Genomic DNA, 17,798 nt, shown 5'->3' on the forward strand with positions numbered 1-17,798 from the left:
TAGTATGTCATGAACAATGTGGTGAGCTGATCCACCACTAATGTTCATTGTTGGTGCACAAAACTCACCATAAACGCCTGTTTTCCTATCTTAACGCATCAACTCTCGCAATGCTGTTCTCTGTGACTACACAGGCAGAGCATCCTGGGCATTGCAAATCTTCAACATTTGTTACACCATCTGAATTTATCTGCCCACTAGCACACTTGTGTTCAACCGCCTGGACTTTCTCATAATCAGCAAACATTGTGCTGCCATCTGACAGTGAATTTTGATTGGTTTCAAACGTTCCAGCTAACAAAAATATGACAACGCTCCACTGCTTCACTATGATGCAAACACGAAATGGTGCTGTCACCTTGTTTCCCCAGCATCCCATTTGTGAGGCAGGTGTGCCTGGGCAATCCGATGATAATTCAATGACACCACCAAAAAAAAAAACACACACACACACACACACACACACACACACACACATTGAATGGACCTCGCAGAAGATAGATACGAACAAAAGCAGGGCACAGGTATGGCTTTCATTGATCTTGTAGCAGCCTACAATACAATCAATCTCAAGGAATGTATAGGAATGTATAACGAAAGTACACAATATCGTAAAGGATTAACGAGTGGTAAAATTCATTCAGCGTTTATTACAAAAAGAGATGATTCTTTGTTATCCACATAACAAGAAAGGAGCCAATGGTGGATACAGAAAAACAGCCTTCTGCAAGGAAGTGTTCTTGCTCCACTGCTGTTTAATACATATGCCAATGACCAGCCAGTCAAACAGGACACTTGTTCTTTTATGTCTGCAGAAGATGCAGTCATCACCATGTACGATAAAACTTTGAAGGGGAGTAAAATAAACTAAATGTAGCACACGAGAGCTTAGCTATTTATTACAACACTCATCTAATGTCCAAGTCCGAAGAAACACAAGTGTGTATTTTCAATTTGTGCCACAGAGGCAAAGAAGGAAGTTAATGAAATACGTTATGGATATTTGCCACTTACACTGTTCTAACATGATAAATCTGGGAATCAAGCTTGATTACACCCTTACCTGTATAGAACACTGTGTGAGTACAAAAATGAAAGTATGCACCTGGAACAATGCAATACAAAAGCTGACAAATGGCAGACAGAAAGCACAACCCAGAGTCCATATGTCTATTTTGTCTTTGTCAAACAATTGAAACTCCAGGTTGGAATAACAAAAATTTAAGGAATAGGATAGATTGCTACTCACCATAGAAATGACCCATTGAGTCGCAGACAGGTACAACGAAAAGACTGTTACACATGCAGTTACTGGTCACAGCCTTCCTCAACAAAGAAACAGACACCTTCACAAAAGCAAACACACCTCAAAACACACTTGGCCGCCACCGCCGCTACTACCTGCTCTGACCAGAGCCCCATACAGAGCTGCCGGATTTCTTTTGCTGAGGAAAGCTTTGGCCAATAGCTGCTAGTGTACAGTGCTACCATTGTGCCCATCTGCAACTCAGTGTGTCATCTTTACAGTTAGTAGCAATCTATCCTATTCCTTATACTGTTTCTTTGATGTGTGTTTTTCCACTGTGGAGTACATTGTCAACTATGTACATTAAATGCCTTAGTTACAACAAATAACAAGACTATTTGAGCTGCTATTTTGTGGATTAATTTTGGATATCTGAAAGCCTTGGTGAATACCATTTTCATTACAACGAGATACATTATGGTAATATTAAATGTTTTTTGTGTGTTGGCTCAGTTATGGTAACTAAGTTCATTTTAATATTGTAAACTATGAGTGTGTGCTGAGAAGTAATGCCAACTCCTTTTTATATGTAAATTGTTAGAGCTTTTTAAATAAAACAAATCTTAACAACATTCTACATCTTTATTCTTCATGCGCACATAATTATTTCTGAACATGGTCACCCTGGCCGAACACATTTCTCCCAATGAGAGACCAGTTTGTTGATAACGTCAATGAAGAATGTTTGGCTTTGTTGACGGAGCCACTACCTCAGTTCTGCTTGCACCACTTCATCACTGTCAAAGTGAAGTCCTAGACAGTACTCTTTAACTTTTGGAAACAGGCGGGCCAAGTTGGGACTACATGGAGGACGACTGATGACAAACTCAAGTCATCAGGTTTTTCAAATGTCACAGCCTCGTGCGTGGTCTGGTATTGTCCTGCTGAAGGAGAGAGTGCTCCATGTGTGGACAAACTCTTCAAATACGAAACTCTGTTACAACATGCTGTTTCTCTAGGATAAACGTAGTTACATTACACACTACCATGTTACAAGCTATAATTCTGAGCCCTACCATGGCAGAGGGCTGCAAATATGTGGGCATGAAGAATAAAAATGTAGAATGTTACTAACATTTGTGTTATTTGAAAAGCCTTTAGAGCTTTCACATAAAAAATTTGGAGACATTACTTATAAGCATTCTCTTGCAGAGTTTTACTTCATAATTTTGTTGTTTCTATTGTATGATTCCTGAACAAGAATGAATAATCATATCTATGAATGTTAAATTCTTGACATTTTTGCTTGCATCTGTAACAAGCAGTCAGTTACATCTGGAAATATCCACATCCACCTCACTTTATTTCCCGAGTTTTTTGTTAGTTCATATAGAAATACAGCTCTTATATTTAGTCAATGGTTTATTAGCATTGCTGCATATAGGCTATACATTGTATCCCTGAGGGAATGGTCAGTATTCAGTATTCAAGGATATGACAGGAAGGATCATTTGAAGGGGGGGGGGGGGGACATTTAGTCAACATGGGCTCTAAAATGCATATTTTAAGAGCTTTGAGCACTTGTTCAGTAGAAGAGGTGTGTTGCACAGTAGCGAAGATGATCAAGTTCTCATTGCTCTTAACGTATGTATTTTGCAGCCCATGTTTACCAGACTTTTTTACTTAGAATTATCATTCCTGCAACACCCTGAACATTGACCTTTCCTGCTGTGACAACATGTGTTGGTTTAGGAATTGTGTGTGGAAAGAACTGGAACAGTAACAATACAGACACTATACCATTCCTTGCATTATTTTAAAAATAGTTGACTGCTCACGGCCATTCTATACATACTGAAACTTAAAATATTTTTTCTGTTCTCCGTTTTAACCTTTTGCAGGGGGAAAGCAAATGCAAACACAACAAACAATGTTGACACCAAATGGTGTGTAATCATACAGTAGAGCACTTGCCTGCGAAAGGCAAATGTCCCGAGTTCAAGTCTCGGTCCGGCACACTGTTTTAATGTGCCAGGAAGTTTCATACCTTGTAGCTTACAAAATTATGCAATGTCAAGAAACAATGTCAAAGCCAACTTCTTTCCAATCAAGATGCCAAATTAGAAATATTGTTTTTCAGTCATACACTACTGGGTAAAAATCTGTCTCTTAATGTGTACCATAATCAAGTAAATAAAAATAGCTCTCAAGAAAATTGAAAATAAAAATAATTCTCAAGAAAATTGATAACTAAAGTCCAATATATCCTAGTAATATTCATTCACACAAGACACCCACAACAACAACAACAACAACAACCCCATTCATTAAAAATGTGTGTAAATGGCTTGTTGCTCCTCTTTTCATCACTAACCTTACAAATTTTAATACATTTTTTTGTGCACAGAATTATTGGTTGGAGCTGATAATCAAGTTCCTACCTGCAGCAGGGGGAGGTCTGCGGAGATCACACCCTTCCAAACTGAGGGAACGCTGCCTTTCAAGCGTCGACGGGAGGTCACCGTAACGCAATGACATTTGCCGCTTGAAAGGTGATGACTGAGCCAACTGCCCAAAACCACGGAATGATCCTTGCCGCTGCAGCATCGAAGGGGTAGCATGGGGTCTTTCAATAGCATATGGGTTAAATGCTGGACGCACTGGAGGTGGTTCTATACAAACAGACAACAACAATTAAATTAACAATATTTTAGTACAGTTTGGCTCAACACAAAGAGGTTTGGCCTCTAGCTCTGTTATCGATTGATCTCTTTGTTTATTAACTTTAATTTTTTACATCTTTCTCTTTCTGACAGTAAACTTACATTAACAGTGCTGTGACCAGCCACACACAAACAGATGGCAAAACAATGTAATTGAACCATCCCTATAAACTGTAATGTGTATCCTGTAGACTGAAAACAACAACAGTGTATAACTTCCACACTTCTCTCTCTTTCAGGAGTTACTGACAAACATTAGTTACTGTCAACAGGCAAGAGAACTGCAAATTATCTGACATAAAATAGCCGATTTCTACAATACTGTTCATCACAATAGTTACATTGCAGAAAGATATTAAAAATTAATAACACGAGATCAAATTTGGGACATTCTCTTATTGTTAGTTTACATCACACCCACCTTCAAATTATCAATTTATATATTTATTTATTTCATTCAATGATCACACAGACTTTTCCCCTTAATTTTCTAGTTTACCTGGTATGTCCTTGTCCTAATTTCTTTACAATCTCCCTTAAAGTGTTCTGAAGTAACATTCAATTAGTAAGCCTCTGCCCCATCCCCAAAATGAAGTCTTCCACTGTTCTCCGATTCCGCTTTGGATTCTATCAGATTTTATTTATTTATTTATTTTTTACCACATTGTGCAGGAGTAAAAGTATGGACTAACTTCACCTGAAACCACCTTCCTCTACATCTACTAGCCACATTCTTGAATAAATCTCCTAGAACAAGCTACCTCTTTTCCTTTTTATGCCTCCTTCCCAGAAACCTTACACACCTACTTCATTCACACCCATCACAAAATTTATCTGTTCAAAGGTTTGGACAAACTTGTCAATTAAATTAAAATGCACAAGTGAGTTATATTTAAGATAATATTGCGAAAAGTTGTTGAGTGATCTGAAGTCAATCTCAATTCATTTTCAATCAATTCTTCCGTCAATGGCAATGACATTTACAAAACAAAGTGCACTATACTGTATCTCACTCAAAACAAATATGAGGTGACAGTCAGCTCCTGAACATCTGTATCAGTACTTCAGATGACAATGTCTCCAAAATGCTGCCTTTTATTAATGCCTATTCAAAGATTAGCACCTACAGATTTTCAGTTGGGCTGTTTCTTAGATGACACAGTCACAATCACAATGGTCAAAAAGTAACTTACCAGAGGGCTTCAGTTCCTGAGGGTCCTGGAGACGTTCTGTTAATGACGCTTGCCGAAAGCTTCCAGAACGTGTGAAAGTGGAGTTCTTAGGATCAAAGGTCATGGTTACCCCACATTCTTTATCTCTCTTCTGTTTCCGTTCCAAACAAGCAGCAAAAGCACAGCCAACAGCATGGCTGAGCCGTTCTCCCTAAAACCACATATAGTTATGAATTGTTTATGAAACAAAATATTTTAAGTATTAGCTGCTAGCCACATATGTTCCTAACTTATTTAAAAACTAAACATTTCAAGTTCTTGGGAGGTCATCTACAGGCAAGCAACGACTGCCCCCCCCCCATCTCCCCCCCCTCCCTCTTACAAACACACACACACACACACACACACACACACACACACACACACAGATAGCACTAAAAGAACAATTTCACTCACATGCAGGTAACAGTATTGCTCTTCTATATCTTCCCCTTCGTTAAACTCTTCAAGCCACTTCACCAACACAATACGCTTGAAGAACACTTCTTGTTCTTTCCTATGAAGTAGTACTTCAGCTGTCCAAGGGTTTGTCGTAGGCTCCTTGTACGCCTGTATCACTTCTGCCTTCCCACCAGAATTCTTTCACTGGTAACACAATATGAGTATTCCCATCTAAAAAGCTGCTACATTAGCTGTATGCAGATACTTTTATCCTTGTGTAAACTTGGTAGGACTGTTTTCTAACGACAGAGTATAGTCAACTTTTGAATATGTTGGCAGTCTGCTAATAAACAATGAAAACCTTCATATAAATTCATGGTCCTACTGACAGCTGGTGTGTGTGAAATACTGTAAAAATTCCCACTTCTCCTGTCATCCTGTCAAGGACAGCCTGACAAATGTTATAGGCACAAAGAATTTTGTGACAGATTATTTGTATTAAATCTTAGCGCACTTGCCACATCAATTCTTAATGAAAACACAATCTTTTTTGATGGTGGTGGTGGTGGTGGTGGTGGTGGTGGTTAGTGTTTAACGTCCCGTCGACAACGAGGTCATTAGAGACGGAGTGCAAGCTTGGATTAGGAAAGGATTGGGAAGGAAATCGGCCGTGCCCTTTCAAAGGAACCATCCCGGCATTTGCCTGAAACGATTTAGGGAAATCATGGAAAACCTAAATCAGGATGGCTGGAGACGGGATTGAACCGTCGTCCTCCCGAATGCGAGTCCAGTGTGCTAACCACTGCACCACCTCGCTCGATAATCTTTTTTGACAAAATACACCACTGTCATAGCTACTGACTGCCGAAGTAGTAACACAATCATATAAACACGAATGATTGTGTAGTAACAGTGTGACTGGAAATTACACAGCACCAATTATGATCGTTGTCACGTATTATACATGACATATTCGTATTATGTCTCTCAGTATCAACTGCCTGCTTGCACACACAGCTGAGAGCAAAGGCAGCATCTGTATTCAAGTTGTTGACACACATTCTAAAGCAGAATTTGTGACTAGTTGCTCCAAGGCAACAAAGGTTGTTTAGTCTTCCAATAACATGTGATATTAGGAACAAATATAAAATTTGTAGAATTCCTTGTTAAATGTAGAAGTGGGCCTGATGGTCATTACCTTGCCAGGATTAATAAATAAAATACATACAGAAGACAGACCAATCAACTTTTGAATATGTTGGCAGTCTGCTAATAAACAGTGAACACCTTCATAAATTCATGGTCCTACTGACAGCTGGTGTGCGTGAAATACAGAACTGTCTCTCCAACATATAAACTGGTCAAATATTTAACAAAATTAATGGTGCCTATATTTCTACGTGACAGATGGAATGAGAATGGTTTCACCATTACCACTAGTTATGACCAATTTTTCTCATGGAGACATTGCGGTAACAGTGCTCACCTTTGCCCATCATGCTTTTATCTTTACCTTTATGATTTGACCTAAACATTACAATTCCCAGTAGAGGTCAATCGGTTTTGCTCTGTAACTAGAAAATTTTAAGATAATTATACTTTTACCATACATTCCCAATGGTGGGCAATTAACTGCTCTCTCTCTCTCTCTCTCTCTCTCTCTCTCTCTACTTCTGTTCATCAGCAACGATGAATTTAATACATTGTTGCGTGTACAGTTTTTGCGCATATGTCTGTTGTTACAACAATTTGACTGGTAACTATAACAGATCAGTATCACCGTAGTGGCCTGTCTGAAAATGAAATTAAAGTATTGGCTGCTCACAGATGTTAAAGTCAGATATATTGTGAATGGTTTTTCTTGCTTTGGAAAAGATGAGATGAGACATGCAGATACTAGCCAGGGAGAACACATTATGCTATGTTCCACGGAACCTTACTTACAAAAGGGAAGAAATATTATATCAGGAGCTTCTTTAGTTCTCTCAAGTTGGCAAACAAGCTTAAAAAGAGGGATACAAGCACCATTGGCACTTTGAACAGGAGTAGAAAGCAAGTGCCATCATCGGTGAGAAAAGGACAGGATGTACTTCATTCAAGCATTATTTACAATGTCGATGGCATTACTCTAACATTTTGCTAATGGAAGACTAAGAAAAATGGGCTGCTTCTTAGTTCTACGAACTCCAGTGTAACAGTTATGAGCCTGCAGAAAAGAAAATTCCTTAAACAATCAATTTGTATAACACCAAATTTGGCATAGACGTGGTAGATCACTGGCCTGTATATTTTTTGTACAATATTCTAGTTCTGGTCACACCTTGTACACATTGATAACTCGCTTTACCATCGCTCAACAATTTTTCGTAATGAAAACTTAGTCGAGATAATGGTAATAATCAGGAATTCTCACCCACAGCAATTCTGTACTTCGCCCTTTTTGATTGCCAAGACAGAGGAGAAGGAACTTCTTGCCAAGTAGTACTGTGCAAGCAAGACAAAACTAGAGAGAGTTGTTTGACACACACAAAATTTGCATGTGGTTAATATGTTAATATGAAAAAAGGTTTGAAGCATTTGAGATGTGGATGTGGAGGAGAACGGAGAGAACAAGCTGGATGGAAAGAGTGAGTAATGAAAGATTATTGGAAAGAGTTGGTGAGAGAAGATGTCTGCTGAAGGTTTAAGAGAAAAGCAAAAGAATTGATTGGGACATTCATTGAGAAAGGGAGTGCTTGCTAGCAGATGCTTTGAAAGGATTTGTTTGTGGGAGAAGACAGAGGAAGGAGGAGATACAAGATTATAGACAAGTGAAGAGGAAATTACGCAGACCTGAAGAGGATGGCAGAAGACCTGACATCCTGGAGAACTACCATGTGAAAACCTGCCTTTTTGCAGAACACTGATCATGATGAATATGTAACCAAAACAATATGCAGAAATCGCAACTGAGATTCTCTTAATACACAGAGTTGTTGGTATAGATGTGTCTAGTAAAACACTACTTATTTGCGACAGGCTAAAAGTATAATTAGTGAACAGCTAAGTAATTCTTAAGGTAACATGTCACCCGTCATTATATGATGTACAAAACAAATGATGAAAATGTAAGCAATTATATGGACCTTGTAATGTTGTGTCCCTTATTTTATAACGGTGAGCCCATATAAATAATACACATGGGGGGAGGGAGGGGGAAGGAATGAGCCATTAAAATGACCAGCTCTCTCTCTCTCTCTCTCTCTCTCTCTCTCTCTCTCTCTCTCTCTCTCTCTCTCTCTGTGTGTGTGTGTGTGTGTGGGGGGGGGGGGGGGGGTGGGGTGTGGGGGGGGGGCTCGACACCACATATATGTGGTGAGTAGTAATCTATCCTTTCCATTATACTGTTGTTATTCTCTCCTGGACTTTCCATTGTTTAAAAATAATAAAAAGCAAAATTAAAGACAGTAAATATGAAGTACCATTGCATTCTGTACACAGAAGCAGCAATTTAAAATGTGATAAAAACCTTAATGGTCAATTGAGCTCCATTGGGCATTGTAGTGTTAAGGCACGAAAACATTCCAGAAATTCACTAATCACATGAGCTGCATATATCAAACATAATGTTTACTGTGGAAATGGAGAAGGAAGGAAGCTACCCCTTCTTAGATGTTATAGAAAGCTAGGCAAACTGACTGGGCCACTTAGTGTATCATAAACCCTCCCACATGGATTTATGTTGCAAAGGGCTCAGTTTCCATTCACTGTCCAAAAGAAAGCTGTGCTTGAAGCTCTGATTCATACAGAAAAAAGAGAATCAGACAAAACAGTCAATCAAAGCAACAAGATCAGCTCATGAGGTTCCTCGTGTTCTGTGAAGCATCATCATTAAGCAGAACTGGTCGAATCTTAAATAAAATTGTATTTTGGACTCCAAAGAAAATCAAAGAGCTATTGTGCCCTGTGAAGGTTAGTGAAGACCTCAGGAGTTCCTTGTGATTGCAGGATTCCATAAGAAAATGGTAGCAGCTATATGGGATGTTCTACTCTAACTGTTTGTGAGTACAGTACTGAACATCAGCAGCACATCAAGTACAGATGCCCAAAAAATTGCACAGTTGTCAAAGACAGCCTTACAAATAAACAAAACATCTTGTTTCAGTAGATACCAATTCCAGTCTATGCTTCAACCTACTGGGATTCAGTCACCAAAGAGGATGTGGGAATTAGAACATGTGTTAACACGTTTAATAGAGATACAGGATAAGCAATCAGCAATGTGTCGAAACAGGCACTCAACACAGAGAGGCTGTCCCCAAGTATTTCCCGTGTTACGTATCCTGTTGGAAACAGAGACGTTGCAGATGAGATGACTTATCATTGTTTATGTCAGTGTAATCTCTGGTCACAATGAGCTCTACAGCATCAATGTCATTTACATCTGTGCAATTCTTTTACTTGACAGTCCTTACCACATGATGAAAACACGAATACTGTAAAAAGCACGGATTTCCGTAAATAATTAGTGCAACACATGCACCGAGAACAAGTGTTGTCTTAATGATGTAACACTTCACAATAAAATTACTTACCGATTCTTTAAGGGCCAAGAAGCCATGACACATCCAGCGACGAGTTGTCCCATCACGGCAGATGTAACTAAATCCTTTCTCATGATTGCGATCAGGGGCGCAAAAGGAAACTTTCTCAATTGTCTGATCCACAATGAGCCCCTGAAATAGAGAACTGCTTTTAGTATGATATACAACAACATATATGGCAGCTAGGAGTTGAGAAAATAAAAACATGTTATCTTCTGACTGAAATGTGTTTTGGTATTAGAAACAAAAGTGACTGTACAATAACAGCTGACTTTGAGTGGATCCAAACCTTCTAAGTGCAGAATACCTATTTCTTCAAAGTCTGGTTCCTGTGAAAGCAGCTTTCCTTTAAAGCAGAACAAAAATTTCACACACTCCTTTTATTGTGTAAGCAATATCAGGAGCCTATAAAATAACAATGTGATTATTACAAAAATACAGTGTTCCCTACAGTATTGGTCATCTGTCACAGTTTTTATCAGAAAACAAGACTGGTGTTTTACTGGTATCATTCACCAATGATTGGAAACTGAAAATTATTACATCAAAAAAAGTGAAAGAAAGTTTTTTACTTGATATATCAGAAAAACCTGATTCACAGCTGAACTTTTCATGTACACCTGGACAAGCAAAAAACCAAGTACGGCTAGCAATGTGCACTGCACCTGGTCTATGCAACGAAGACTCGTAGTCCTGGGACTGAACACTGCCACCAAAGCTAACCTGTGACATTTCTGCATTCCTATGCATGAAGGAGAACACAAAAAACTAAATGATAATTAGGGGCAAGTGTCATCTTCCCTCTTCCAATCATCACTTAACATGTAACACTGACTCAGAATTTGGAAGTTGCTAAATGCATATACATAAGACATGCTGCCTTATGATGATGTAACACGTGGGCAAGGCTAAGAAAAGGAAACTTCGACATGCAAATGTTTTAAGGGTTCTATCGAGATTAGCAGTTGAAGTCCTCATAACAGTAACATCATAGTCCTACCAGTGATGTGATTCATGCAGTCAAACTTTTAGTGCTGATGAGGACGACATTGTTCTTAATATGACCACATCAGTGGGAGACATTTCTGGATGTGTCAGCTGTGTGTTCAGTACATTTTCTGAACTTTTAAACAGCCTCTTTAAGAACGGGCACAGCGCGCAGGTGTTAAAGGAAGGAAGAAACTGAAGTTGGAGATAGGCATATCAAATTGAGGGCTATTACAAAAAAATGTGTTTCAACACAACCTCACAAGCATATCCACGTTAGGCACAGCCTCCTCTGCGACCAGCTCAAATGTGCAGTTTTCCCGTCAACCTATCAATAAGCTTGCCTCAGTAATGACTATGACCACACAAATGGTTTCGCGGATGTCCTCCATTTAATTAAATTTGTTTCCATTTACTGCAGTTTTCTGTATTGGCAGAGTCAGTACTGACAGGGGATGTCCCCAAGGGCAGGATCAACTTATTGAACCATTCATCAAAATGGAGCCTCATTTGAAAATAACTGACAAAACAGAATTCCGCGTGATGCTTTTACAGCCTTAAAAACAAGTTTTTGTCCAGAGTGGTTGGGGAACACAGTGGTTAAGACTCATTCCAGATAAGCAGAAGTATGCAAGTTTGAACCTTGTCCGGTGCTTTTAAACCTTTTTGGATGGTAATTGTCATAGAAACATTTAAAACATAAATTCTTGTTGCACTAAGGACAAAATCACGTAGAGGAAGAATTCAACAAAAGAAGCGATTATATATGAACAACGAGGAACAGAAACAATGAATGCAATAACATGGACAAAAATATAAAATGAAAAAGTTGAAGAATATTAAATCAAAGTTAATATATAAAAGTAACTAAAATCACATGAAACAAAATTCCAAATGAAACAAGAACAATATGAAGAAAAAATGAGTACAAATGAAAAGTTAATAAAAAGATTCAAGTGACATGACAAAGGTTTAGAAATTTTTAAAAAAAAGTGCTTAAACCAATTAATTGAATAAAAATAATGCCCAAAATCATTTCGACCAGATTTAAAAATTAAAATTTCAACCTATCTGATAGGATTCAAACGTATGACCTTCAGGTCTTCATGAATGTATCTTAATCACTATGCCACACCATGGCTGTGCGTAACAATCTTCTTTTTACAGATCTAGAGCATCCTGCTGAATTTTTTTACGTCAAATACTTGGATACGAGTGCACACTTTGATGAATGACTACGTAAAGCTGGAGCAGGGACAAAATAGTTACAAAAAGTCAATCCCAACACTGGGGACGTTTCCTTGGGAGATATCACTCCAAATGAATGGTCACAGATAGATTGTTTGCACAATAACCTGTAGTTTAACATGCCATGGAAGATAACAGCAGGGATGTATGCACTCTTAACTTCTCAAGTCAACTGGAGTCAAAGTTCCAATGGCAGAGGATCCAAATTCGCAAGAGTTTTGTTTTGTTTTGTTTTGTTTTGTTTTGTTTTAAGGCACAAAAACAACTAGATTCATACGCACCCATGTCAGAACTGTAGAACACGAAGACAAAGAGGGGAGTTAAAAATGACTACACATTAATCCCAATTGATAGAAGAGATGACAGCTAAAAACAGGGACATGGAGAAAGGTCTATAAAATATTTTGTAGAGAAACGGAGGTCCTGAACGAAAGATTAGATTGCCATACTGCTGAAATGGATGAAAAATAAAACTCAATCTACAGCCCGCGCATTGTTTGCTAAAACGACTAATAACTCAGATGGCAAACACAAATGAGAACGTAAGTGCTGAAAAAAAAGGGCATTCCATAGGAAAATGGTGGACCATCAAAGGTTGAGGGCAATGAGAATAAACTGGTGGGGGAGCACCATGTACAAACACAGATGGCTAAAAAGACAGTGCCCGATACGCAACGTAGCTAAAATGATCTCCTCACAGCAAGAGGGCCCAGAGGAGGTAGTCCACGCTGCTGGGAGAGGCTTAATAGCCCAGAGCCCGTTCCCACGAAAGGAGGACCAGTGGTGATGCCAAAGTGACACCACCTCCTGACAGACGTCAACACAGAGATCATCCGAGAAGTGGAGAAACTAGCGGGCCGAGGTAAGAGAACTGCAGCATTGGCAGCAGTGTCAGCGGCCTCCTTTCCCGTCAAACCGATGTGACCAGGAACCCAAACAAACTTCACAGTGGCTCCATCAAGAGTGAGCAAGTGACAGCTCTCCTGCACCAACTGCACTGGGGGATGGACAGTGCACGGCACACAGAGACTTTGAAGGGCACAGAGAGTGGGAACAGATGATGCAATTGAAAAGCCTGTGTCGCTGGATGTACTGCTCGGTCTGATACAGGGTGAATAGTTCTGCTGTAAATACTGAGCGGTGTTCTGGTAGACGATACAGAAAAATGACAGTGCAAATGACGAAGGCACACCCAACACCGTGGTCAGTACAGGAACCATCAGTGTACACAAAGGTACTATCACGAAGTTCATTGAGAGGTCACGAAACTGAAGGTGATAGAGTGAGGCTGGAGTAGTGTCCTTAGGAAGCGAATGAGGATCAAGTTGAACGTGGGCTGGCACATGAAGCAGAGGTGGTGAAGGGTTCACACCCATTGGAAAGTGGCAAGTAGCAAGAAGTGAAGCTGCCAGAGCAAGAGCCGAAAGTGAACTCCAGGACATAACAGAGAAGAGGGGCATGCCCTATACTGGCCATCAAAGGAGTCATCGAAGAAGTCATACGAGAAGGTGGCCACGCACGGCAGACAAATGGCATGCATATCTGCTGAGGAGAAAGTCACAGCAGTAGGACCGTGGTAGTTCACTAGCTTCTGCATACAGACTCTCAACCAAACAGGTGTAAAAGGTACCTGTCACCGAATGGATGCCACAGTGGTGGATAGTATTGAGACGGCGCAAGAGCAATGCATAAATGAAACACACAATCGAGTTTTGAACGGGCAAGGGATCAGCACAAATGGAGGAGGTTGGTTCGATCTGCTCCCAAGAAGTACCACTGAGGACACGTAGACGTTTGAGGGACAGCATACAGCAAGCCACCAGGTAAGACACTTGGGAGGACTAAGAAAGTTTCCTGTCGAGTGTGAGTCCAAAGAATTTTGTGGTTTCAATGAATGGAATAGCAATGTTCCTAAGATGCAAAGATGGTGGTAGAAACAAACTGCACCATCAAAAATTCATACAAATGGTTTTGTCAGTGGAACAATGAAAACCATTGTCAATGCTCCACGAGAGAAGATGATCGAGACTTCGCTGAAGATTCCACTCAATGAGACAGGTCCATGGTAAACCGCAACAGTTGGCAAAACTGTCAACAAAAAGGGAGCCACAGATGCCTGGTGGAAGACAGGCCATTATAAGGTTAATGGCTTTAGCAAAGAGGACGACGCTCAGGACAGAACCCTGAGGGACACCGTTTTCCTGGATAAAGGTGTCCGACACAGCAGAAACCACACGTATCTCGAAAACTTGGTCTTTTAAAAATTTCTGAAGGGAACTAGGCATTGTTTTGTTTTGTCTTCTTTTGATTTTGGGCGCAAAAGACAAATGGAGTCATATGCACCCAAGTCAAAACTATAGAACACGAACACAGAGAGGAGTTAAACAACTATACTTCAGTCTCAATGGACAAAATAGGAGACAGCAAAAAACAGGCACAGGAAAAAAGGGCTAAAAATAACACCATGCAGAAATGGAGGTCCAAAACTAAAAACTAAATGGCCTTGCCATACTGCTTCGGAGATAAAAAGTAAAACGTGGTCGACAGCCTAGGCGTCATTCACTAAAACGGCTGATAAATCAGACAGAAAATCTAAGCTGGAACGTAAATTGTTTAAAAAATGGCATTCCAGCAGGAAGTGGCAGACAGTTAAAATTTGGGTGAAATGAATACAAAGTGGTAAGGTAGCGCCAGTAGCGCCACTTAGCAAATGACGATGGCTAAAAAGGTAGTGCCCAATACGCAGCCAAGTTAAAATAATCTCCACCTGGCAGGAGGGCCGAGAGGAGGTCGTCCAAGGTGCTGGGAGAGGCATAATGAGCCAAAGTTTATTCCTGTGAAGGGAGGACCATTGGCAATACCAAAGGGACACCGCCTCCTGACAGACGGCGATGCAGAGATCATTGGAGGGAATATAGGTACTCACGGGCTCAGTATGAGGACTGCACCCTTGGCAGCTGCGTCAGCAGCTTTGTTTCCTGGCAGACCAACATGACCAGGGACCCACTGAAACACAACACTGGCTCCACAAAGAATGAGCAAGTGACAGTTTTCCTGGACCCGCTGCACTAAGGGATGAACAGTGTACAACGCACATAGACTTTGGAGGGCACTGAGTGAGTCTGAGCAGAGGACGCAACTGGAAAGGCTGTGTTGCCGGATGTACTCCGTGGCCCGATACAGGGCGAAGAGACTGGCTGTAAATACTGAGGAGTGTGCCGGAAGCCAATATAGAAAGACACAAGTGCCAATGATGAAGGCACACCTGACCCCATGGTCAGTCCAAGAGCCATCAGTGTATACAAAGGTACTATCGTGACATTCCATGTGAAGGTCGTGAAACTGGAGGCGATAGACTGAGGCTGGAGTAGTGTCCTTAGGAAACGAATGATGGTCAAGGTTAACATGGGCCGCTTCATGAAGCCAAGGTGGCGAAGGGTCCACATGAACCGGGTACGGTGCAGGTATTCTGAAATTAAGCCACCATAGCAAGTGGCGAAAGCGGACTCCAGTGGCGAAGTGGACTCCAGGAGGTAGCAGAGAAGAGGGATGAGCCCCATACTGACGATCATAGGAATCATCAAAGATGGAAGCATAGGAGGGGTGGCCACGCATGACCAGACAAACAGCATGCATACCTGCTAGAGAAAAACTCACGGCGGTAGGACAGGGGTAGTTCAGCAGCTTCACCATACAGACTCTCAACTGGGCCGGTTTAAAAGGTGCCCATGGCCAAACGAATGCCACGATGGTGGATAGTGTTGAGACGGCATAACAGGGATGAATGTGCAGACATATAAACAAAGCACCCTAGTTTGGAATGGACAAGGGACCAGTACAAATGGAGGAGGGTGGTTCGATCAGCATCCCAGGAAGTACCATTGAGGACACGCAGGAGATTGAGGAACTGCGTACAGCGGGCTGCCAGGTAAGACACATGGAAGCACCAAGAGAGTTTCCTATCGAGCATGAGCCCCAGGAATTTCGTAGTTTCAAAGAACGGAAGGGTATTGGGCCCAAGATGTAGAGATGGTGGGAGAAACCACCAGAAATTCATACAGACAGTTTTGTCAGGGGAAAAGTGAAAGCCATAGTTGATGCTCCAGGAGTAAAGATGATCAAGACAGTGCTGAAGACACCATTTAGTGAGACAGGTTCATGGAGAACTGCAATAGATGGCAAAATCGTCTACAAAAAGAGGGCCAGATATGCCCGGCAGGAGACAGGCCATTATAGGGTTAATTGCAATAGCAAAGAGGATGGAGCCCTGAGGCACACCATTTTCCTGGATTAAGGTGTCTGACATGGCAGAACCCATATGCACCTTGAAAACCCAGTCTTGTAAAAATGCCCAAAGAAAACAGGGCATGTGCCGACGGAACCCCCACATGTAAAGAGTACGGAGGGTACCAGTTCTCCAGCAGGTATCGTAGGCTTTCTCCAAATTGAAAAACATGGCTATAGTCTGCGATTTTCACAGAAAACCACTCACGACATGGGTGGACAAAGTGACGAGATGGTCAACTGCAGAGTGTGTGCTCAAAATCCACACTGTGTAATGGTTAGTAAATTTCAAGACTCAAGTCACCATACCACCCGGGCATGAATCTTATGTTCCAACACCTTGCAAACACAGCTGGTGAGAGAAATGGGGCGGTAGCTTGAAGGAAGGTGTTTGTCCCTACCAGACTTAGGTATGGGTATAGCAGTGGCTTCACTCCAGCGTCTGGGAAATGTGCCCTCTGCCCAGATGCGGTTGTATGTACAAAGGAGAAAGTGCTTCCCCGCCGGAGACAGGTGCTGCAACATCTGAATGTGATCATCATCTGGCCCTGGAGTGGAGGATCGGGATGAAGTGAGAGCATGATCTAGCTCCTTTATAGTAAAGGCAGCATTATAGCACTCACTATTCTGGGAAGAGAAGGGTATAACCCGAGCCTCCTCCACTCGTTTCTGATGGAGGAGGGCAGGGTGATAATGGGAGGAGCTAAAATCTCCACAAAATAGTGGGACAAGGTGTTGGAGATAGCAAAAGCGTCCATGATGACATCATCTGCTATTGTCAGGCGGGAAATTAGGGAATGGACCTCAGTCCCAGAGAACCATCAGCCGTTGGCCCATACGACGGAAGAGGGACTGGAACTGTTAAAAGAATTAGTGAATGAAATCCAGCTAGCTTTTTTGCTATCCCGAAGAATGCGACACTGAGCACACAACCGTTTATAATGAATCCAGTTTGCCATCGTAGGATGACAATTAAAAATGCGGAGACACGACACAGTAAAGAAGTAGTGCGAGGAATGGAACGATCTACAGAGGTAAGGACAATGTTTGTAAGATATTCCACTTGGTCATCATAACTGGGGAAATGATGTTCATTGAAGGTCACCAGGAAGGA

General features: G+C 41.1%; 1 protein-coding gene and 1 non-coding gene across 2 annotated transcripts in view; both read right to left on the minus strand.

Annotated features, from left to right (window-relative positions):
* The window catches only part of LOC126194758 (protein numb), a 252,370-nt gene that overhangs the window by 87,709 nt on the left and 146,863 nt on the right, over window positions 1-17,798 (minus strand). The window contains exons 6-8 of the mRNA XM_049933040.1: window positions 10,157-10,297; window positions 5,163-5,352; window positions 3,688-3,918 (exon numbers count right to left, since the gene is read on the minus strand). Of these exons, the coding sequence (XP_049788997.1) occupies window positions 3,688-3,918; window positions 5,163-5,352; window positions 10,157-10,297 (562 nt within the window). The remainder of the gene's footprint in view (window positions 1-3,687; window positions 3,919-5,162; window positions 5,353-10,156; window positions 10,298-17,798) is intronic.
* Trnaa-cgc (transfer RNA alanine (anticodon CGC)) lies at window positions 6,327-6,399 on the minus strand. Its single transcript has one exon. It is a non-coding gene; the product is annotated as a tRNA-Ala (tRNA).

Source organism: Schistocerca nitens, chromosome 7, assembly GCF_023898315.1.
Source record: "Schistocerca nitens isolate TAMUIC-IGC-003100 chromosome 7, iqSchNite1.1, whole genome shotgun sequence".
NCBI classification, from domain to species: domain Eukaryota; kingdom Metazoa; phylum Arthropoda; class Insecta; order Orthoptera; family Acrididae; genus Schistocerca; species Schistocerca nitens.